Source organism: Quercus robur, chromosome 2, assembly GCF_932294415.1.
Source record: "Quercus robur chromosome 2, dhQueRobu3.1, whole genome shotgun sequence".
NCBI classification, from domain to species: Eukaryota; Viridiplantae; Streptophyta; class Magnoliopsida; order Fagales; family Fagaceae; genus Quercus; species Quercus robur.
Window position 1 is genome coordinate 64504916 of NC_065535.1, and position 24816 is coordinate 64529731.

Genomic DNA, 24816 nt, shown 5'->3' on the forward strand with positions numbered 1-24816 from the left:
ATGCTTCCTATGGCAATGCTTTCACCGAAGCATACCAACTAGAGAGGTTCTGAATGTGAGAGGGCTAAATATCCCACCTTGCTGCCCCTTATGCAACTTTGATGCATAATTTATCATTCATATATTAAGAGATTATCACCAAGCTTGGGCTTTTTGGAATTCCCTTCCCCCTCCAATTCAGTCAAATCTGTTTTATGGTGCAAATTTGACAGTTTGGCTACGGGTTAACTGTACTTCCCTTCAACTATCCTCCGTGGGTATTCCTTGGAGTACTCTCTTCACGTTTGGTGTTTGGTGCCTTTGGCTTAGGCGTAACAGAGTTATGTTTAAGAATTAGCACAACCAAAAGCCATTAATGGTTGAAACAGTTTATAAAGCCTCTGAGTTTGCTTTTCTTGGCTTGAATGAAAGGCATTGACGCTCTCTGATAGTTATTCAGGTTCAGTGGCTGCCTCCTTCAGAACATTGGTTCAAGCTAAATTCAAATGGCTCCTCATTGGGAAATCCAGGCAAAGCTGGTGGAGGTGGAATTATCTGCAATCATCATGGAGAATGGGTGTGTGGATATGCTAGAGCCATTGGGCACACCACTATTGTGGCAGTGGAACTTTGGGTGCTGAGGGATGGCATTAACCTATGTGTTGAGTTAAATTTGCCTAATGTTTTAATCGAACTTGATGCCAAGCTTGTGCTTGACTTACTGCAGAATGATAAAGGTAGATCAAATAGCAATAATATTATTATGGCTTACTGCAAGGTAGGCCTTCAAAAAATCCTAAGAACTAGAGTTCAGCATTGCCATAGAGAGAGGAAAACAAGTGCGTCGATGCCCTTGCTAGAAGAGGAGCCTTACTTTCCCATGATTTTGTAATTTTCCATTCCCCCCCTATTGATGTTTCCCTTTTGCCCAACCTTGATGCTGTCGAAACTATGTGTGAGCATAAATGCTCTATTTTTTATGTTTTTTAGTTAATGATAGTATCATGTTTACCAAAAAAAGAAAAGAAAAAGGAAAGAGGTAATTATTATAATGCTTCAGGAAATTATTTGCACTTTACAGAAAGAGAAAGGTATTAGAGGTATTTAGCTATTAAACTAGATCTTGAAAAAGCTTATGATAGACTTGAATGAGATTTTATTGAAAATACATTGAGTTTCTTTCAAATTCGGAATCATCTAGGCAAGCTTATTATGAATATGGTTCGCTTAACTAAATTCAGTGGAACATGGAATGGAGTTAATCTCCTAGAATTTGTTCCCCCTAGGGGAACTCGAAAAGGTGACCCTCTATCTCCCTATCTTTTTATTTTATGCCTTGAATGGCTCTCTATAATGTTAGAAGAAGCTACTCAAAATCGTTTAATTATCCCTATTTCGTTTTGAGGACAAATAAAAATATCTCATTTGTTTTTTGCAGATGATATAATTTTATTCACTAAAGCAACTTGTTCTTGTTGTTTTCATCTCAAAGACATTCTAGATAAATTTTGTAGTTGTTCTGGCCAATTGATTAGCACACCTAAATCCAAATTATTCTTTTCATCTAATCTCAGGTGCCAGGATAAAGATTGTATATATGGTATTTTAAGTGTATCTACTATAAAGCAAATAGGAACTTACTTAGGTACCCCCATTTTTACATCTAGAAGAAAAGTGAGTTCATACCAATTTATTATTGACAAAATTAGAAATAAGATTGAAGGTTGGCAAACTAGGTACTTATCTGTAGCTGGGAGAGTTACGTTGATTAAATCCATAACAAATACAATTCCTATTTATTCCATGCAAACTACTTTACATCTTGAAAAAACTTGTAAAGAAATAGATAGGTTAAATCGTAGTATTTTTTGGGCAAACTCTACCCATCACCGCAATTGTCATACCATATCTTGGGAAGTGATCACAAAACCCAAAGAGGCTGGAGGTCTTAGTATTGTTACCACTAGACATAGGAACTTAGCTCTACTTATGAATCAAGCCTGGCATTTATGGACAAATCCAGACTCTCTATGGGCCAAACTCCTTAAAGCCAAGTATTTTCCTAATAACACCCTAATGGACACCCACTCCTCTAGAAATTCATCTCATGTTTGGAAAGCTTTTGAGATAGGTGTTAAATAGCTATTTAAAGATGAGATGGTTAATAGGAGATGGACAACTTATATGTATGGCATGATAATTGAATACCAGGAGGACCTCTCAGGTATTGTATTGAGGGCACATTATCCCATTTAGAAGACGAAATTAAAGTTGAATTCATGCATTAAGTAGGTGCATGGATTCTAGAATCTTTAACCATTCCACTACCTAATGAAATCAAGGAACTCATTAGAGGTATTCCTTTGGCACAATACCATATCCAACCAAACAAATTGACTTGGCCAAATAGTAAGGACTAGTGCATTGTGAAAGAAGCATCCAAATTCATATACACACATGAAGGGATTCAATTTGATAAAAGTAGATGGAAATGGATTTGGAAAACCTCATGTCCACAAAAAATTCAAATTTTTATATGGAAATGCACCCATAATAGATTACTGACATGTTCTTTTATTGCTCACCACCAACATGGTATTGGCCCTAAGTGTCTTCGATGTCTAAATCTTGAAAGTACTTTACATATCATTCGAGACTATCCTTGAGCAAAGGAATTCTAGATTGCTCTTCCTGGACAATGAGTAATATATTTTTTTCCATAAATCATTGTTAGAATGGTTACATGAAAATTTGACTAATATATCTCCTAGCTTTTTTCAAATGATGCCTTGGAATTTTTTATTTGCTTATGGAATTTGGCAACTTTGGCTTTCTAGAAATAATAGGATATTCAATCCTTCTTCAGAAACACTTAACTAGCTTATGCATAAAACTTTACATTTAGCTGCAGAATTTTATCATTTTGCATATCATAGAAAAACAAAAGGTACAAAAGTCACTAAAATAATATATTGGCATCCTTCACAACCCCTTTTTGTCACTTTAAATACATATGGTAGTTCTAAATATAATCCTAGTAAAGCAGAAGGTGGCAGTGTATTAAGAGATAGTAAGGGAAGATGGATAAAAGATTTCTCAATTTACATTGGCATTGCCTTAAATAATATTGCAGAAATATGGGCTGTTAGATATGGTTTAAAAATGGCTTAGGAATTAGGGTATAAACATATAAATCTAAAAATTGATTCTCAAATTCTACTCAATTGGCTAACAAAATAGGGTGTTCTGGCTCCAGAACTTTCTGTTTTGATTTTGGATTGCAGGATGCTGCTCGGCCAAGAATGGACTGTCCTTTCATGCCATGTCTTTCGTGAAGCAAATGGTGTGGCAGATGAACTAGCAAAGAGGGGACATGAGCACCAATGTAGTGTTAGAGAATATAATGAATGTCCAAATTTTGTTTATGTAAAATATGTGTGTGATATTTTGCAACTAGGCACTTCTCACGAGTGCCCAATAGACAATATTTGTAACAGTGCTCCTTAGTTAATAAATAAATCCTTTGTTTTATCAAAAAAAGAAAAAGAAAAAAGGAAAGAGGTAATTCGTCCATGGCGGACAGCTACATCCAATCCAAGAATGTTACATACGTTGAGTATACTTTCTGCCTCATAAAACCTTTTGGATGACTTTATGCACTTATTTATTGGCATAGATATAACTAGCTTCAACGTATCTTATATGCATTCAGAAGACTTTCAATTCATGTGAGTTGTGAGCCTTTGTTTTCTCTTAAGTGCCTCTCTTTTTTCTTTTTCTTTTTTCATATATTCAACTAATTATTTCCCATGTAGAAAATGCATAAAAAACGTTCATCCAAACATCCTCATATCATTCCATCTTTATCTCTTGTGTACATTTTTTTTTTTGAAAAATAGTGTACATTGAATATACATAATTGTGTCAATTCTTTAAAAAAAATTGTGTGCATTAAATATACATAATTGTATAAATTCTTTGAAAAAACAGTATACATTGAATATACAGAGTTTTGTACTTTTTTTGAAAAATTATGTACATTTTTTTAAAAATTTGTGTATATTAAATATATAGAATTGTGTAAATTCTTTGAAACATTGTATACATTGAATATTCAAAATTTTATAAATTCTTTGAATAATTGGATATTTAATGTACATATTTTACAATCTCAGTAATTTGTGGAGAATAATTGCCACACATCAGAAAATTATGTACTTTAAATACACAAAATTGTGTACATTTTTTGAAAAATTGTGCATATTAAATATACAAAAATTTTCACATTCTTAAAAAAAAAAAAAAAATAGTGTGCTTTGAATATATAGAATTGTGTACATTCTTTAAAAAATGATGTACATTTAATATAAAAATTTGTGTACATTCTTCGAAAAAATTTGTATGCTAAATATACAGAATTTGTATATTCTTTAAAGGTTTGGATATTGATTGTACATATCTAATATTTTTAGTAATTTGTGAAGAAAAATGTCTACAATTCAAAAAATTGTATGTTTAATCTATAGAATTGTAAACATTTTTTAAAAATTTGTGTACATTGAATATACAAAATTGTGTAACATTGTTTACGTTGAACATATAGATTTATATACATTCTTTGCAATTTTGTATATGAATATACAAAATTTTGTACATTTAGACTCTTAGTAATTTGTGAAGAAAAATGTCCACAAATCATAAAATTGTGTATGTTGAATATATAAAATTGTGTACATTATTTGAAAAGTTGTGTACTTTACATATATAGAATTGTGTATATTTTTTAAAGATTTGGATATTAAATTTATAGATCTTGCATTTTCAGTATTTTGTGAAAAAAAATGTCCACATATCAAACAATTGTGTACCATTGAATATACATGGTTGTGTATATTATTTCAAAAATTATGTATATTGAATATAAAGAATTGTGTAAGTTCTTTGAAAAATTGTGTATGTTGAATTTACAGAATTGTGAACATTTTTTGAACACTTCGATATTTGAGATATAGACTTTACACCCTCAATTATTGTGAAGAAAATTGTCTACACATTACATTTTTGAAAAAATTTGTATATTAAGTATACAAAATTGTGAACATGCTTTTGAAGGTTTAGATATTGAATGTATAACATTTGCACTCTCAATAATTTGTGAATAAAATTGTCCAACCACAACAAAAAATTGTGTACATTGAATATATAGAATTATGAATGTGGGGGCCGTTCGATCAATAGGCCCATTAAGTTCAAGATTGTTGGGCCTGTGGCCCATCCGAGGATGCATGTCCATCCGAGAAGGCCAAGTCAGGTCGTAAGGTAATTACTGAAGGGAGTAGTAGTCAATACCACGAGGGTAGAGTTCTATATCCGTCCGAGGATGCCATACTCCTCGGCAGTATACGTCCGAGGACGATCAGGACGCGACCTTGTTGCAACCAGACCTCAGAACTAAGTCACCACTAAGGATAGAATAACCGACCAAGGATGAAAGAGATAAGGCAAACAAATATCTGTAACTACAGCTGCCTCCGCATTAATGACCTCTCAACCAACTCTCTGGCCGCATTAATGTGGAGGTGATACCTGAACAGTAAGGAAGTAACCTGAACAGTAAGGAAGCAGCCTTACAGCTGCCCATAGGAAGTTCCAGGAGGTGCTAGATGGGACAGAAAGAAATCCTCCGAACCCAACCTACACGTGTGCGGTGAGGATGGAGCACAAAGGGGGGGTATATAAACTGAAAGAAGAACATGCAGAAAGGGGGATCCGAACAGAAAAAGAAAAGAAAAACAAAAAAGAAAAGCACAGACAAAAGAAGAAGAGCAAAAAGAGAGAAAAAGAACTGTATTGATTACCAAAGAAAATGATCGTTGTACCAACTTTAGACCTTCAATATACGTGAGATTGAATCTTTTTAATATACAAAAGTTAACCTAGTTCTTTACACCCACGCTCTACAAATCATATTGTTTGGGCCTGTTTACGTACGAACCCAACACTGTTACGGGTCGATACAAATCGTGTCCTCACAATGAACATTCATTAAAAAAATTGTATACATTTCTTGAAGGTTTAAAAACTACAATTGCGTAAATTCTTTGAAGATTTTAATATTAAATATAGAGACCTTACAATCTCGATAATTTATGAAGAAAAATGGTTATACATAAAAAAAAAAAATTGTATATGTTGAATATACATAATTATGTACACATTCTTTGAAAAGTTGTACATAACAAATGTAAAGAATAGTATAAAATTCTTTAAAATTTTGTGTATGTAGAATATAAAATTGTGTATATTTTTGTGGGGACAATTTTTGCTTCAAAGGCCAAGGGTAGACCATGTTGGAACCTTAGTCAATTTTTGTTGTCCCACATTGGAAGGAAAGCCTTCCTCTTCATGCCATATAAGGGATGACCAATGGTGATAGAGTACCACTAGTTTGGTTTAACCAATGTTTTATGTTGGCTTCAACAAGGCTGGCCCTAGGCCTAGTCCATATAGGCCATCGCCTAAGGCCCCCTATTAGAGAAAGGCCCCCAAATTTTGGAGCAAAATTTGATTTTTAAATATAAATAAATAAATAAATATATATATATATATATATATATATATATATAAATTTGTGGAGATATAGAAAAAAAAAGGTTTAGTTTTACATTTTTCCTTTACTTATAAGAAGTTCCAAATAATTGAGTAACCCTGTAGATAAGGCAACTTTAAATACATGCTTGACAAATATGTGTGACTAATCATAAGAATTAATTCAGATAAAAAAATACTAGAAATACTATAAATTTTACTTCATAGTCTTTACAAATTGATGTGACAATTAATATAATTTGTGGACTTGAACAACCTATTAAATGCATTTTTAAATTTCTTTTTATGATTAGTGATACATCTTGTAAAATTTATAAGGAAGGGGTGTAAAATTCATGTTTTACACATCCAATAAGACATCAGATTTTTATTTAAAATTCAATACGTCTTACCATACCTAATAACATCTCAATAAACTCTCAATTTGGTTAGTTTTTTAAATGGGTGTTAGAATTTATTGGATGCGGTTATGCTTATTCTTTAGTATGTAATAAAAAGATATGGCATTAGAATTGAAGGGTGTAAAACTTGGGTTTTACACCACATCATTATGGAATTTAATCTCCTTGTAAAATGTAAAATATTCCTACTCCCTAGCATCATTCGTTCAAATATTTGTTTATTATCACCACTGCGCACTCTTGGCGCGATGGTCACTCCACAATAATATGTGCTTGTGGGATGTTAGTGGCAAGGGTCGGGGTTCAAGTATCCAGGAGAGAATTTCACACATATTTACACTTAGATTAAACTAGAGTAGAATTTTTATTTTGTATCCAAAAAGACAAAAAAGTTGTTTATTATTTTTTTGAAGTGTCATTAATCACATTCATTATTATGTAAGTTTTTTTGTAGTAAAATTTGTTATAGATTTAGTATTTTTCCTAAAAAAAAAACATATTAAAAAATAAAAAGAATGTATTTTTTTTTAATTATGATATTAAATACTAGTTAAATATGATTTAAATGATAATAGAAATACTCCATTTGTTCATCAAAAAAGAAAAAGAAAAAGAAATACTTCATTTGAATATATCACCTTAGGCTTCCAAATTTGTTAGGTCGGCCCTGGGCTTCAAAACTTGGGTTTTATTTGGTTTACTTCACAAATTTTGTATGTGACAAGAGTACGTTAAGATTGAGATCATTAGTGAGTAGACACCATAATTTTTGATCCATGGAGCATCTAAGAAAATAGAAATGCCTTCAGATTTGCTATTCCACCACCATCCAACCCCCCCCCCCCCCCCCCCCCCCCCCCCCCACAAAAAAAAACCCTTATTGTTATTTAATTTTTTTTTTTTTTTGTTGATTTTCAATGTGAAGAGTATTATGACATAGGATTTGTGGAAATCTTTTCTTTCTAAATTTCAGTTCTTTGATTTTGAGTTTTCATATATATATATATATATATATATATATATATATATCTAATAGACATTTCAACGTGGTTAGGAAACAAATTAAAAAAAAAAATTTTAACAAATGTTTTTAATGGCAATGAATAATTTCCAATTACCAATAAATCAAGGAGGATTATTGACGATAACAAATGTAAATGTAAATATATATATATATATATATATATATATATATATTTGTGTGTTATGACTTATGAAAGGCTAATAGACATTTAAACGTGGTTAGGAAACAAATTAAAAAAAATTAACAAATTTTTTTAATGGCAATGAATAATATTCCAATTACCAATTAATCAAGGAGGATTATTGACGATAACAAATGTAAATTTATAGGACAAAAATGAAACTTTAATGAACCAAAATGACAATTGATCAAACTTAAAGAGTGTAATTTGTATTTTTGTATTTGTTTGAAAAATATTTATTGTTTTTTAATTTAAAATTTTATTTTTTAATAGTTATCTTAAGTTATGGATGGAAGGACTAGCGGTAACAAATGCAAACTTAGAAGACTAAACTGGAAAAAAAATGAAACTTAAATGACCAAAACGACAATAGATCAATTTAAATAGTATAATTTGCATTTTTGCCAAAAAAGAAGAAGAAAGAAACAAAGAAAGAATAACTCTTTTATTACTTAAAAGGTTAAAAGTTAAAACTATCCTATTTAACCTGGGCCATGCTACATATGAATGAAGAGGGCTCTACTCCCTATCAAAAAAAAAAGTGGGCTCTACTTCCTATCAAAAAAAAAAATTGGGCTCTACTCCAAACTGAGATTCGCCCAATGTATATTTTGGGTTTATGAAGCAGAAAAAAAGGCTTTTTGCATGCAAACAAATTCATGCCTAAGCTTGGGCCAGTGGCCCAGTGTGTTTTTACTAGTACGAAAGCAGTAAGAGAAAGGTACTAAATGGGCTAAACTTAGGTCTCTTAGTTCTTATTGCTCTCTGCGCCTTGACTAAAGTACTCAGAAACCATAAGCTCTCCGACTGGGCTTCAAATAACAGCTCAACTTTGACTCTTCCAAACCAATCCACATCAATTGTGAAAATTGAAAACAAATCTACTTTGTGTAACTCAAAAGTCCAAAAAAAAAAGAAAAAAAAAAGAGTGTCTTGTAACTTATTTGATACATAAACTATCAGAGTTAAACTTTCTCTCTCTCTCCTCAAATAGAAAAAAGAAATGCAACTCCAAACTCATGGATAAGAAATGTCCGTTTGCAATTACAATGCATGACTTACAGCAACAAATACACTCAAAAGAGACCAAAAAAAAAAATAGTAATAAAATCCTGAAACTGAAGTAAGGAACAGTTCCACTCGGACCATTGGCAAACACTTGGAAAAGTTTTTCTCAGTTCAGAAGAAAAGAGAACCTTGGAATAGTTTTTTTTCAGTTCAGAAGAAAAAGGCAGAAGACCCCAAATTAAAACTCTCAGGTACATTATCTGAAACTGGTGGCATCCTACTAAAAAGTGGGCTATGCACATACTCACTTGAATCGAACCCCATGCCCATGTATGAGTATGACCCGTTCCCTTCTGGTTCGAACCCTGTGGTCAGACTTGTTGAGTCACTCCAAGCGGCCTGTCCCATATCTTCACTAGAATCTGCCACACTCATATTTGAGCCAATGCCTCCCGAAATGTCAGAAGGAAAAGGAGGGAGCTGATCACACATTTGGTTGGAATAGTTATGGGACACAGAAGCAGTAGAACTAGTATTATTGTCAAAGTCAAAGAGAGCTGGTTGTTGTTGATAATAAACACCAGAAGAAGAAGAAGCCCAGAATTGGTCTCCTCCAATATCTGACATTGAAGAATAAGAGAATTCGGTGTTGGTTTCTTGATTTGAAAAGGTTTGGGGCGTTGGGTCAGGTTGAGTGGGAGTACTACTAGGTGGAGGGACATCAAAGAAGTTTTGTTGAGGTTCATCAGGAGAGACAATGGAGGTGACAGAAGAGCCTGGTGGCATGTCTGAGTAGACAAAGTTGGTGCGGGCTCGCGAGCCTCGCATGGACCGAGCAGCTCTGTCATAGGCCAAGGCAGCTTCTTCCGCGGTGTCGAAGGTGCCAAGCCAATGCCTTTCTTTGGTTGAAGGGTCTCTAATCTCAGCTGCATATCTTCCCCATGGCCTTCTTCTAACACCAAGAAACCTCACTGAAGTAGTTGTTTCTTGCGTTTGTGTTTGCTTCTTTTTGCTCTTTGGAGTTGTTGTGGATGAGTTCATGATAGAATAATATGATATGACAGTACTCTTCTCTTTCTCTTCCCAGGTGTTGTCTGCAATTTGCTAATTTAGAGGCGTTGTCTGGGGTTGCTGTGACTAATATGTGTGTCGTTTAAATAATGGAGCTCTTCAATTATACCTTGTTCTTTCACAGTGATTGCGCATTTATATATCATCTAATCCCCACGTATTTCCAGCACTTTTTCATGTGATTCCATGTAGGAATTTGGAATGTTCACCTTTAATGCCGGTGTCAAAAAAAAAAAAAAAAAAAAAAACAATAGTTTGCTAGTCACCATATTTTACAATTATTTTCTCTCTTTAACAAACATGGAGGTACAGATACATGGGAGACGAGTGAACCGTGTGTATAGGGCCGTAAATAAATTGAATTATTTATAACAGTTTAGGTTGGGTTTGGAAAAGAATTTGTTTATGTTTGTTTATTTAGCAAATGAATTAAGCTTAAGTCTAAATTTTGGCTAGACTATTATTTGAGTTAAATTCAAACATAATAATTTCTTAATGAACAAACTCATGAATATGATGCAATATATATATTGGATCGTGTATGTTTATAAATTAATTCATAAGATAAATGAAATTATTATTTATAATTTATTGATAATAAAAATAGTTTGTTTCGTAATAAAAATTATATATAGTTTTTTATAAGTTTATAAACAAAAATCATTCTATCTAATTATCAACTCAAATAATATAATTTAAAATATAATTAATTTATTAATTATTATCATAAACTAATGAAAGGGTAAAAAATTTTAGTCATAATATTTATTATATATGAGGAAAGAACAAGTCAATGCAGTAGTTTGTGAGTAAATTTGAACTTTTTCAATAAAAAAATGAATCAATCTTAAACAAGTAATATAGTTTGTTGATTAACTCAAGCTTGATTCATTTTCAAAATAAAATTAAATAAATATTCCTAAACTTCTAATATTTGACTTGTTTACGCGCGGCACTACATACGTCGCAGCAATATCCTCGCAACAATCACACAAATAGCTACCTTTGTTCCCTCGAAATTATTGGGGAAGTAAGCCATCTACTTACCAAGTGTTGTATAATAATCATGGTCAAAGAAGAATTTAGGCACTATTTAAAATATAATAAAGATTCAAGGGAGTTGTTAATGAATGTCTTAAGGATACATGTTAAGGAATATTAAATAATCAATACCAGCTGTAATGCATGTTTTTTGGAAAATAAAATATTAGTATATAATTTGACTTTTAAAAAAAATAAAACCATTCGTTAACGGAATAAGGAATATGTCTCTTCATGGGAGAGACAGAACAATGTCACTGAGAGGCTATCTTGTTTTGGATAGCAACCCTAAACTTACAATACATGTATGTTACCACTTATCACATGGACTTTCTATAAGATAAGGCTGCAGCAATGTATGTATTTATTGGTAAGAAGCAACCTAGTGTAGTTTTTTATTCTCAAAAAAAAAAAAATAAATAAATCTAGTGCAGTTAGTTTTTTTATTTATTTTTTAATATGGTAGAATTTTAACTTATGAGGTCCATTCGGTTTTGGTATAAGCAAAGTTTGAATTCCAAATCTCTTTTATTCGATGACAAATTTTTTTACTAATTAAATTAATTGAAACCCAATAATATGGGCTAAAACACCAATTTAGTGTAGTTTTAATGTTTATTTTCCATGTTGTTGCTTGGTATGATGATTTGGACCCATAACCCATGTACTTTAATGGGTCCCATTAAGTCTCACGCATGCGAAGGGTCATTCATTAGTTGATCCTAGCTAGCTACCTTTCTTTAAATTAATCCTACGCATAATGGTGAGTTTCAGTTAATTCAATTGATAAAGTCTCTGATAATTAAATAAGAGATTTGAGATTCAATTCCCACCTACATTAAAAGCCAATTGGCGTTTTGATCTAATGATAAAGAGCTATCATTAGAAGCAAACGTTATAAGTTGAAACTATCTAAAAAAAATTCCACACATAATGGAAAAATGTTTATCAATATCAAAAAAAAAAAAAAAAAGCCATCAATGCTTACCTTTTTTTTTTATAGAAAGTTTCAACTTATGGTGCCGCTCCTGAAGATATCTCTTTATCATCAGACCAAGACATCAATTAGCTTTTAGTATAGGTGGAGATTGAATCCCATATCTTTTATACATCTATCAATGCTTATCTTATTGACAGTTACTTATCTTTTTTTAGTTTTTTTTTTTTTTTTCATAAATCGTTTGAATCAAGTTGATATTCTTTATTACTACCATTTGTTTCCTACAACAAAATCGTATCTCTGCTATTGGATGAAATTTTGACATCTTAATTAGTAAGAATATATATAGATTAATGAATTTAACACTCAATACATGTTCCCTTATGGAAGTTCTATAATTTAGAGAAGAAGATTCATAGGTTAAATAGATACTATAATGGTGATCAACATTTTTTTAAAGATATTAATGATATGATAAAATCTAATCAGCTCATTTCCAAAGGAATAGGTAAGATTTTATGAACTTTACGATGAAATTATTCTAAGAACTTTAGAGAATTTTAATTCTAAATATAGTGTAGTTCTCTAAAGTTTAGCTCATGAGACATTTTAGTCCATAATATTTAAAATCATAACTTTTAGTTTCTTAGATTACATACCAAATTATAAACTAATACATCATCACTCCAAAATGACTAAAAGCAATCACTTTAAGTATTTTATGGACAAAATCGATTACTTAAATATTTTAGGGATGAAAAGCAACTACTTTAATTTTTAGAATCTCGCATTATTATTTTTCTCAAAAAAGAGAAAAGAAAAGAAGAAGTTTACATTATTCTAAGTACAATTATGCTTAAATAGCCAAGAGTATTGAAGTAATTCAAAGACATTTTTTAGCATTTCTAACATAATTTTCCAAAGTTCAAATCACCTCTCCTATTTATAAATGTCGAATTATCTTATGTCTAAACAAAACAACCAAAATAAGCTTATAGAAATAAGCTCATCCAAAAAAACACTAAAAGCTATTATATCATTACATACAAATCTCCCAAAAAATAGACAACTAGATGAAAAATGAAGGACAACATAATCTGTCGATCCTCTGCCTAGCCAAAATAATAATAACCAATAATATCAATATCAATATATGAGTGTGTGTATATATATATATATATATATATATATATATATATATAAACCCTCTTTTAAGAAATGAGTTTCAATTGATGGAGATGAAAAACAACAGAAAAACAAGTGGGTTGGCATGATTAGATATGTTAATGGCCATGATTTGCATGTTCTCCTAGATACTCTGCTTCATGATTATTCTCCAATCAAGGCTTACTTTATGCGAATTAATTACTATTTTCCATGGATGTCGACCTCTGAAACTTCACTACAGTCCAAAGTTATTACATGTGATCCTTCCTTTCAACCTTATAGAGTGTACATGAACGGGGAGCTAATCATGGACACTACATGCAATCTAATAAGAAATCAAATCCACTTTTTTTGAGTCTCATCCAAAACCACAAAGCTCACTATAAAAGTCTAAAACTGCAAATTCCTATGATCATTGTGGATGGGAGTACTTCCATTCCATGCCTGTGAGATATAATCAGGCCACATCATAGTGATATGATTGCACCAAACAATGCATAAAGAAAAAGAAAAAGAAAAAGGTTCGCTAATTATTATATGATGCATCTCTTAATAACTTATAATATCATCATCTGGGTCTGAATATTATTCTAGTTTTGGCAAAATAGTAGTTTTTTTTCTCAGCAAATAAAAAATCTGCAGACGTTTTATTAGTTACAATTAAAAGGACTACTACTGATCTTAATTAAAATTCAATCCCTGATATAGATCAGATTTTATGTCACTGACTCTTAAATTAGTTTACTTTATATACTAGATTTGCACATTGATTTGTAGCCTTTCTCCAGCCAAGAATATAGAAATAAGATCATGAAGGCTATCATTAGGGTAACATCTTCATAAATATCTCCCACATGCCCTAGATCAATATTCCAATAAATCTTGTTATAAGATAAACCGTTGAATGATTATATTAATTAACGTGTTTAGAAAAATAGATTCCCTCTCTGATGTTAGAGTATTTGCATTGGCTCGATCTGATGAACATTTGTTTCATGGTCTAAATCAAGAACATCAAGTAGGGCTAAGAAGGTTTTTCTGAAGAGTGGAGCTTGCACTGGACTAGAAAGTACTCTTGATATTTTACAAGTGTGATTATAGTGAAAACAGTTTCGAGGAGATGATTATTGGAGAGCTTTATACAAAGACAAACTCACATAAATATAGGTCCCACTTCCAGGTGCAAAACAAAAGATGAAACCTCCCCTTTATATATATAAGAGTAATTAATGTTATGTGTAATATTAATTCCAAATGCATTGAATAATTTTACACTATTATAGCCATTCTCATATTATGAATGATGGGGTATCACATGTAGAGTTGTTCATCAAATCATTTTTAAATTAGGGCAATCTATAACCCGTTGAGTAGCTTTCACTTTTGTGGTCACATTTGGTATTAAATATATTAAAGGTCTGTTTTGATATCGCTTATTATTGAAAACTAAAAACACTGTAGTAAAATAATTTTTAAATATGTGAATAGTGCCATGAAACTCAGTTTTAATGAAAATTTTGGTGAAAAAAGTACTTGTGAGTCCTGTGAATAATGCACGGGACCCACACAAAAACACCAAATGCCAACCTGGGAAACGCAGATGCTATTCAAACCAGTCCTAAGTTAAATAACTACCATGGGTAAGGTTCAATTTGGTCCCTCAATCATTATTTATATTGATTTAGTTCATCAACTTTTAAAATCAAGTTAATGTAAACTTTGGATTCCTCTCCCTCTAAATTTTAACAACATTAATAGTTGAAAATTTGAAACTAACTTGATTTTGAAAATTTTACACTTTTCACAATATCCTTTTAATGTATGCTCCATTTGCCACTCGATTAAAGATTTTAAATGGAGATGAGGTCTAAGGATGAAATTTACTTGATTTTAAATTTGAGAGACTAAATTAACACAATTAATAGTTGAGAGACCAAATTGAACTTTATCCCATAATGGAGAACTAAATTAGTTAGTTAACCTAAATACTATACTTAATGCATGCTTTTAATTAGGAGATTTGCTATGCAAATATATATATATATATATATATATATATTTTATACAAAATAGAAAATCTACTCTAACCTAACCTAAGTATGTATGTATGTGAAGTTCTTTCTTGGAGACTTAAACTCCAGCCTTTTACCCCTCCTCTCTTCCATCTCATAAGAATTTTGTACTTATGGAGTAACCATCATGCAAAGGATGTGTGGTAGTTATATCTTCAATAGTCTCACATTTCTCTCTCCCTAGAATATACATGCTTGATTTGTCATTTGTGGATCCAAGAATGCCTAATGCCAATTGACACTGATTTATGCTATCAGAGAGATTTGATTGTGATTTAAATTTAATGGAAACTGATGTAATTTAATTATGGATTTATTTTATTTGCATGTTTAATGTAATTTGGGGACTATATTTAAAGGTCCATAGTTCACTTTCAGTACTATTGTAAGTAATTGATGAAGAACTTATAAAATTTGTATTTGAAGTTTTCATCCAATTCTTGGTGACTAGGGGCGGCGCCACTTTAAGGCCAAGGTGGTCCCAAGACCACCCTGACTTGAAATTTTTTTTTTTTTTATATATGTTTAATAATTAAAATTTTTTTATTTGTCTACCTTTCAAAAAAAAAAATTGGGAACACCCTTTGTTTGTTTGTTTGTTTTTTTTTTTTTTTTTATGCCAATAAAATTAAATTTTGCTCCATAATTTGTTATACATTCAGGGTATGTTTGGATACCGCCTATTTTGCTGAAACTGAAAAATTATTGCTGAAAGTACTGTAGATAAAGGTAAAAGTTAGTTGAAATAGTACAGTAGAATCCATGAATAGTAGCAAAAATAAACTGAATAGTGAAATAATTTTAATTTTTAATCCTAACCCAAACGCCCACTCACTGGATGGATGATTATTTAGTTGTGTATATTGAAAAAGATGTAGCTTGTAGAATTGATAATAAGACTATTAGGTAACGATTTCAAAATATGAAAATTCGTAGAAAGTAATTGTAAACTTTATATATTTGCAAGTTTTTTTTATTGTTATTGTTGTCAATAAATGAATTTCTCTTTTTATTAAATTGTATAATTTATGTTTCTTAAGAAATACTCTGAGAAAAATTCCTAGAGCCACCACTTTTGGTGACAAAACCTAAGAATTATTATTTTGCTTTGTTCTTCTTTTGTTTCCCAAATACAAATCTCTCTCTTAGAGTTTATTATCGTACATCTGTATGTTTATAAGGATTTGTAGATCTTTCTCACCGTATAAATTGGAAAATACCAATTCTTTGAAAACCTATCACCTGACCTAGATTAGACTAATTTGAAGGTAGGGTGCGGTCAATTTCGACTGATCTGGCAATCCCCACTCCTTAGTGGGTCTAAGACCCTGTTACTCGATGTGGTTGGTTTGAGGGTCATATGTAAATGAAACCTAATACGAAGTTTCTCGTGATCATCACTAGCTTTTGTCAAAAGCATTAATAATTTTGAATATATTTACTATCATGTGCTGATGTACATATTACATAATTAAATTCATGAAGCTTTAGTTAAAAATACTAAAAGCATATTTGTAAATTACTCATAGACTTATACCAACCTTGTGTTGTACTCTTCAAACATGTCCCTATAGTTTATTTTGTGATGCTTACCTCCTTTTGCGACATTTTTTTTTTGTTGCTAATTTTAATAGAACTTGATGACATGACACAAGTGGCAACAACACCCATTGGGAAATATTTGAAAAAAAAAAAATATCGCTCTACTCTCATATTTCTTATTCTCTTTAACTTTTTCCTTCAATCTTCATTTGGGCTTGTGTGCTGTCCGTTCGCAAGGTATAGATTTAAGGTAGAACAATTTCTTTTCTTTATTTCTTTCCTAATGGGTGTTATTAGCACTCGCCACATTATTAAATTTTATTTAAATTAATATAAAAAATGCCTCATAAAGCAACCACATGGAGGTGTCACAAAATAAACTAAGGTAATTTCATATTTTTAGAGTATACCACAAAAATAGTACCATAAATTGCCTTCTTTTTCTGTTTTTTCTTTTTTTAATTTGTCATACACATAATGTGTAGGGCATTAATTGTATAGGTCAAAAGTTTAAGAACTAAATTGATACTTAACATAAAGTTCAAAAGTGATATTTATAAAAATTGTTTTTAAGTTAAAGTTCAAAAGTGATATTTACAAAAATTGTTTTTAAAAATGACTTGACAAAGGACTTTTAAATGTGGTGTCCCATCAATCATCAATTACAATAGGACGATGCCTTATCATAGTTACTTCCTGTATATACAGTTTTATCATAATACCTAACCCTATATATATATATATATATATATATATATATATATGGAGTTTGTTAGGTGATGTGTTTAAGTAATATCAGCCATGTGCATCCAATTTGAACAAGAAAATCAATGATAGGCCTACATAGCCTTCTTCATCCAATCCAAAAAGCTTCATGTTACTGTTATCTATTCACCTCTTATTATTATTATTATTATTATTATTATTATTATTATTATCTGGTTATATATGTCCCTTTTCTCTAACTACAAGGGGAAATATAAAGGAATTTATAGATATGATGGGAAGCCATGTGGTTGTAACACATAGGCATGCCTTTCTTGAAGAGAACAAGGACTAGGCAATAGTTATGTATTGAAGAAAAATGCAAGACTTTGGACTTTGACCAAATGCCCCAAGATAAAGCACATTATTATTATTATTATTTGCTCAATAAAAAAATGGGTATTTAGTATGGATTCATCGACCCCACGCCACGTGACGGCAATAAGTAATATCATGTGTACCACACGAGCCTTACTGGGACTATCGTTCAAACCGCTCTTCTCTGGGTGCTAGAATAAGAATTCATACCATCAAGCTACACCTTGTGTGATGATAAAGCCCATTATTTAGGTTCCCTACGAAAAACTATAAAATATTAAATGATAAGTAGGTTAATTACCATATGTTAGTTAATATCATCTTTAAAAAAAGGCTCACAGACCACAGTCTCACTTTAAGATAAGCTAGATTTTCATAAAAATGTTTTGAATTTATTTGGATAAGAAAAGGAAACTTAGTATAAGATTCTCTTAAATATCATCAAAAGAGAGTTTTTTTTTTTTTTTTGGCTAAGTATCTAAAGACAAATTTCATGCAGCAGAAATAGTCAAATAGGCTATGTTTTCTAATGAGGCGAGTGGGGAAAAACACATGATCATGGCTTGTCTGGTTTTTCGTCCTGTTCATGTTGGATTTACAAGATTGGAAAAAGCCTTTCATTTGCGAGTTATATGGAATAGTGCATTTTTGCGCAGGACCTTACAGCTTACATTTAAAAAAAAAAATTTAAATTTAAATTAAACCTACATTTCTAATAGGAACTCTTGCTTCTATAATCGCAGTTTGGCTCAATTGTAACATTTTACTTTAGAAACCATGAAGTCATGGATCTTTTTCTTTTTTTGAGTTAGAAATTCACTCTAGCCTAATTTAAGTGTATGTGTGTAAAATTTCTTTTTAAAACTTGAACCCTGGCCCTTATCCCCCCACCCCACAAACACTTATACTTGTAAAGTGATCATCACATTAAGGGTACGTTGTGATGAAGCCATGGATCTTTAAATAGTCATTAGAACTCACAAGGAATTACGCTTAATATTTTATTACTACTAACATTAGGGGAAAAAACAAAGGGTCCGAATTTGAGGAATGTTCATGCTTTTCATGAAGAGGGCACACTATTATATGTAGATGGGAATCCTGATGAACCCAAGGCACAATAGGTCAAAATCCTAAGTAAACTTGAAAAATGAAGGGAGTGTTGAAATGAAAATGAAATATAAAATTGTTGTAGAGAAATAAAGTATATGTAAGAAAAAATTGTAGAGCGGAAGCAAAAGAGAAATGAGAGAGGAAAAAGAACATAAAGAGAATTACATGTTTCGACTTAAGAGATTACGGCTATGTCCATAATATAAAACCTCATAGACTACATCTTGTTATATATTTTCTATGTATTTCAATGAACCCACATAAGATTTTGAACATACACTAATGAGGAAGTTGGGAGGAAGTTGCAAAGCTGGTGGTTGGGAGTTAAGAAAAATGGTAATTAGGGAGATAAATTAATAAGAAAAGATATAAATATATATATATATATATATATATATATATTATCATATTCTTATTGTTATTTTTTATCCTTATTATTACTATTCTCACTTTATGCACATCTAAGTTGATGAAAAGGATAAAAGTGAAATTAAGTTCCATTGGGATTTGGACTTATGGTGCTTGACACTATCCATAATTTTAGCTTTTTGAGATAATTGAGACGTTTGTCCACTTTGATCGTTGTTTAGTTGATGTCTACATGCACCCTAGTCAATGATTCCAAAGAGGATTAGTTTCCATATGCAACCATGTTTAATAATTCGAGACTCTATTCAAATGTCACACCACAGAGAGAGAGAGAGAGAGAGAGAGAGAGAGATTTCCTGAATGATTCTTCATTAGTGGACTATGAAAACGAGAAGCTTAATTCGTCTTAATAAGAGAGTGAGTAAAATTGAATAGATAATCTGACACATTTTGTCTTAATCGAAAATTGAGCAGTACTAGAAGACATGATTAGGAAGAAGGTATCTCTTGGAGACACAACCTGAAGCTATGTGGGATTTCTTCAAACATTTTATTTATTTCGGTTCCTTCAATCATGAAGTCCCCCTTAATTTTCTTCACGTGCAGGCAAAGTGGGCTGCATTTTCTGGTTGGGCTCCATGTGTGGGAGACTATATGACTATGTAATTTGTAACCAAGTCCCTGAGTTCATTCTAAGTCAGCACCGGCACTAATTAGTAAACTATTGGATTAAAGAATATAAATGGAACAGTATACTCCATTGGATTCTCAATTTTAAGTCAATTTTTTGGTGCAGGTGGAGCCCTGCCTGAAATTAATGAGGTATAATGGATTTAAGTACTGCCGGCCAAGTTTTACTAAAAGATGTGTAATTAGCTTCAAGGTATAATAATATGCCTAGGCTTCATTTAAAATATAAATAAATAATAAATAAAAAATCCTTCCCTTTGTGTTAGACTTCAAGTAATCACTCACAGCATGGGATGAGAGATATATATAAAATATGAATTGCAAAGGGTTCTTTAATCTTTATCCAACCAATTAAATTAAATCATCTGTTGATAGAAAAATCTGATTTATACAAGGTCTGTTACTAGTCTGTTAGTAATCACATAGTACGGATTGTATTTGTTGATACAACAGTCTCACAAGTTTCATAAGAAAAATACCAGTAACAATTTCTATATGCGATTTTTGTTACTGGGGTTATACCAATATGATTTGCTTGTGAGTTGAATTTTGTTACATGCTCTTCTGCAAGTCCTCCCACTTTTTTGGAGTCCCGGAAGTGCTAGGGGATGTTTGAATATAACTTATTTTACTGAAATTGAAAATTTATTGTTGGAAATATTGTAGATAAAGGTAAAAGTTAGTTGAAATAGTATAGTAAGGTCCATGAATAGTACTAAAAAGTACAATAGGACTATGAATAATAACAAAAATAAGCTGAATAATAAAATAATTTTAATTTTTCATCCTAATCTAAACGCACACCTAGTATATAACTTGAAGAATAGCTATTTGGGAGGCTATTGGTAACTTAACAATAACAAGGACCAAAAATAGTAACAGTAGGTACTTCACTTGGTAGCTAGGCTTAGTGTGGTCTCTTTAATTACTCGTTGGAGTTCATTTATTTTTTGGGTCAAACATTGGCTTGGCCTTCCAAGAAAGGATTACTGTAGTTTTTGGGATGTGAAGTCACTTGTAGGTAAGTGGATGTTATCGTGTTTGAACTTTGAATTGCTTTTTCCAGGAATCCGGTGGGTCTCTCTGTCTGCCATTTCCTTCAACTTGGCAAATGAAGCTACTGAATTTCTGATTATAAACCTACACCATGTTTATCCATATTTTAAGTGTGTCCATTGTGCAAGTTATGATATGCAGCAATTCTAGTGTAAGGATGAAAGCTCAGATACTAGATTGATTTTAAGAATTATTATGGGTTTAAGAAATATCTCAACAAAAAAAAAAATTAAAAAAAAAGAAAAAATTGGCTGTAAGAATTATTATGGGCACACAATCAAACAAAAGAGAACAACAAAAATTTATGTGAATCAGCAAAAGTCTACATCCATGGGTAGGAAAGAATAAACTCACTATATTAAAAAGAGGCTGCATAGTTTTTAGATAGTTGTTAATATCGTACGATACACGATACGTATCATATCGTGTACAAAGAGTTTATATCGTAAAAGCGTATCGTAAGTGCTCATGAATCGTTCAATACATAGGTGCATATCGTATAAATTGTATCGTATCAGTGAATCGTACATATCATACAATACTTAGACATGTGGGCTTAAAAATGGTTTTTTGGTTAAAATTTGTGGTTTTATTTTATTTAAACAAGTTGTTAGACTTTTTTAACACAAAATTATTAGGGAACTTAATTGAGTCTAATAAAATAGCAAGTCCATGAGTGTTTTTCCTCCCTTCTCTTACTCCTACAAAATTTAGAATATACTTATAACATTTACTTTCATATGTGCAAATTTATTTCCTATGCTATTAATAATGTATTAAACGAAAATATAATTATTTATTTTATTTTGTTATTATTATTATGAGTCTAAAAAGCTAGAATACGAAGAAAAAACATAAAGAAAAAATTATTAGAATAAAAAAAAAACCAAAAAAGAAGAAGTAAATGTTGATAATAATGAAGAAAGTGTTTATGAAAAAATAATTTTGCAAGATGCTAAACATAATGATAACATTGACTTAGATGGAGTTGATTAGCCAAGATGATGAAAAGATATTATTATTTTGGTTCATATATCATGTATTACTTCTAAGTTTAATCAATTTGAATGTTCATGTTATAAATATAAGTTAATTTGATTTATTTAGTTAGCTTTGTTAAATTTTATTACATAAGTAATGATTAAATTGGTCATTAATTGAATATATTTTGAATTTATAATGAATATAATTTTTATATATGTATATCTATAATATTTTACAATTTTATTACGTGTTTGTGTATCTTACAATACATGATTCGATACGATACACAATACAGAAAAATCAAAAATCAATTAATGATACGATTCACGATTTGACAACTATTACACACTCAACAAATGACTCACAAATAACAAAATCTCTCAAGGATTTTCTCAAACTAATTCATAGTCTCACCCCAATTGTGATGAGCTTTGAGCAAAGCTAGCAAACTTTTTGTATTATTGTTTGTTTATAAGATTTCAATAATGATAGATTGGTGAACCAAAAATTGCTTTACTTGTTTAATTGTTTAAACAATAATTAGATTTTCTTTCCACACAATAAAAACCCAAACTATGTCAAATTAGAATTTGAAACAATTTTAACGAATCTCCACCTTGAGTCAAAATTCACAAAGCAATTTCTAAATCAAGTTGAAATCTACAACTATCAACCTTGGCGAAGTTTGCAGAGCACCAAATTCATCAAATTCCTCTCTCAACCTATGCATTAATTGAGCTACCACATACAAATTCTTAACAAATCTCCACCTTTGTGAGACTTCTATCAAACCACAAATGTGTTAAATGCCAAAACCAAATTAGAGCCCAACCAAAAACAAAGTGTCAAATCACCCTAAGCGACCTCCTAATGTGCCAATAAGCACCAAATGGATTGGTGTCAAACCCAAATTAGAGCCAAACCAAAAGGACAAAGTGCATATTTTCCCAAGCGACTGCCAAATGAGCCAATAGGTGCCCAATGCACCAGAATATGATACCATAGGACTATCTATCGATCTTTTCACAATCTTTCAATGACATATTTCTCCCTAATACTAAGATCCATGAACCAATCAACAAAATCGTGAAAGAGAGCAAATTTGAATGCCAAGGTAGCAAATCTTAGCTATAAAAAACAAATCCAAATGCCTATGTTGTGAACTGTGGCTATGAAGAATAAATCTAAATGCCTAAGTAGTGAACATTGGCTTTGATACTAGTTAGTTGTAAAAGCAAAAGGTCAAGATTGATGGTGAAAATTAATATTAGTTTAAGAAATATTTGTAATAAAACAAAAAAATAGGAATGAAGAAAAAACCCAAAAGAAAAATAAACATAATCTTACGAAAGAGAACACTAAAGATTTTTGTGGTTCAATGATAGCTTATATTCACAAGTAGTAGCAGATGATTTCAGTGGCAGAGCTAGGAATTTATCTTTGGGGGGGCCATATATATATATATATATATATTTTTTTTTTTTTGTGTATGAAATGTGAAATAGTAATATACAATACTTCATAACTCAATTTTTTCCCTTTTATTTGTTGAGATAATTGTTAAAATACCTATATGTTCATTCTAAAGATAATGAATGTTTAATTATTGTAATTTGTTTACACATGTATTTATAGATTGTATTTTTTTTTAAATGATAATTATATTTATTTTTAGACTTTCTTAAATATGTATGTATATTATTAGGTATGGGGGCCAAAATAATAAGGTTATTTGAAAATTATCAAATTATTTAAGATATTTTCCAAAAATAAATTATTTTTTTCAAAAATTTTGGAGGGGCCCAGGCTCCCCTTGGTCATCAAGTGGCTCTGCCACTGGATGATTTGACATAATCAAAGAGTTTTGTTAAATTAATTCAAAGTCTCACTCAATATGGGATGACCTTTAAGCAAAGCCACTAAACTCCTTGTATTGTTGTCTATTTATAAGACTTCAATATCCGTCGCCTTGGTGGACAAAAAATAATTTATTTGTTTAAAAATTATAAGACTTTTCTTCCACACTAGGAATTTGAGACAATTTCTAACAAATCTCTTGTTGACTCAAATTCCACGAAGCAATCTTCTAAATTAAGTCAAATTTGGAGTTCAATCTTAATCCAAAAAGGTAAGAATTACAAATTGAACCAAAATCTACAACATAATCAAGTATAGCTTTTCCACATATTCCTCTTACACGTTGCTTTGAGCATGCAGACCACTTCTGTTAAATCAATTTTTTGGATGGGTGCTCACTTTGAATGAAGAAGTTTGAAAGAAGTATTAAGGAGTAATAGGGGCCCTTTGCTACATTGGATTGAGTCAGATGATCAGACTTAATTATTCAATGAAATTGAGTTATCTAATTAACGTTCATATATATCATGTTCTTTAACTAAAATACTAAACGATATGAGACGCAATGCATAACATTGTCGATTTTTAATTCTCATCCAAAATCCAGCCCTGTGGTTTCAATTCACATA

The 24816-nt window shown here is 31.0% G+C and overlaps 1 protein-coding gene across 1 annotated transcript; it reads right to left on the reverse strand.

Annotated features, from left to right (window-relative positions):
* Nucleotides 1-9288: 9288 nt before the first annotated feature.
* LOC126714473 (ethylene-responsive transcription factor LEP) lies at nt 9289-10363 on the reverse strand. The gene has a single exon (XM_050414634.1). It carries the CDS (start codon nt 10241-10243, stop codon nt 9413-9415), a length of 831 nt encoding a protein of 276 aa, XP_050270591.1. The 5' UTR covers nt 10244-10363; the 3' UTR covers nt 9289-9412.
* Nucleotides 10364-24816: the final 14453 nt, after the last annotated feature.

What these genes read in the sequence shown, in the direction of transcription:
- LOC126714473 (XM_050414634.1), bottom strand. Translation starts at nt 10,243, where the DNA reads ATGAACTCATCCACAACAACTCCAAAGAGCAAAAAGAAGCAAACACAA.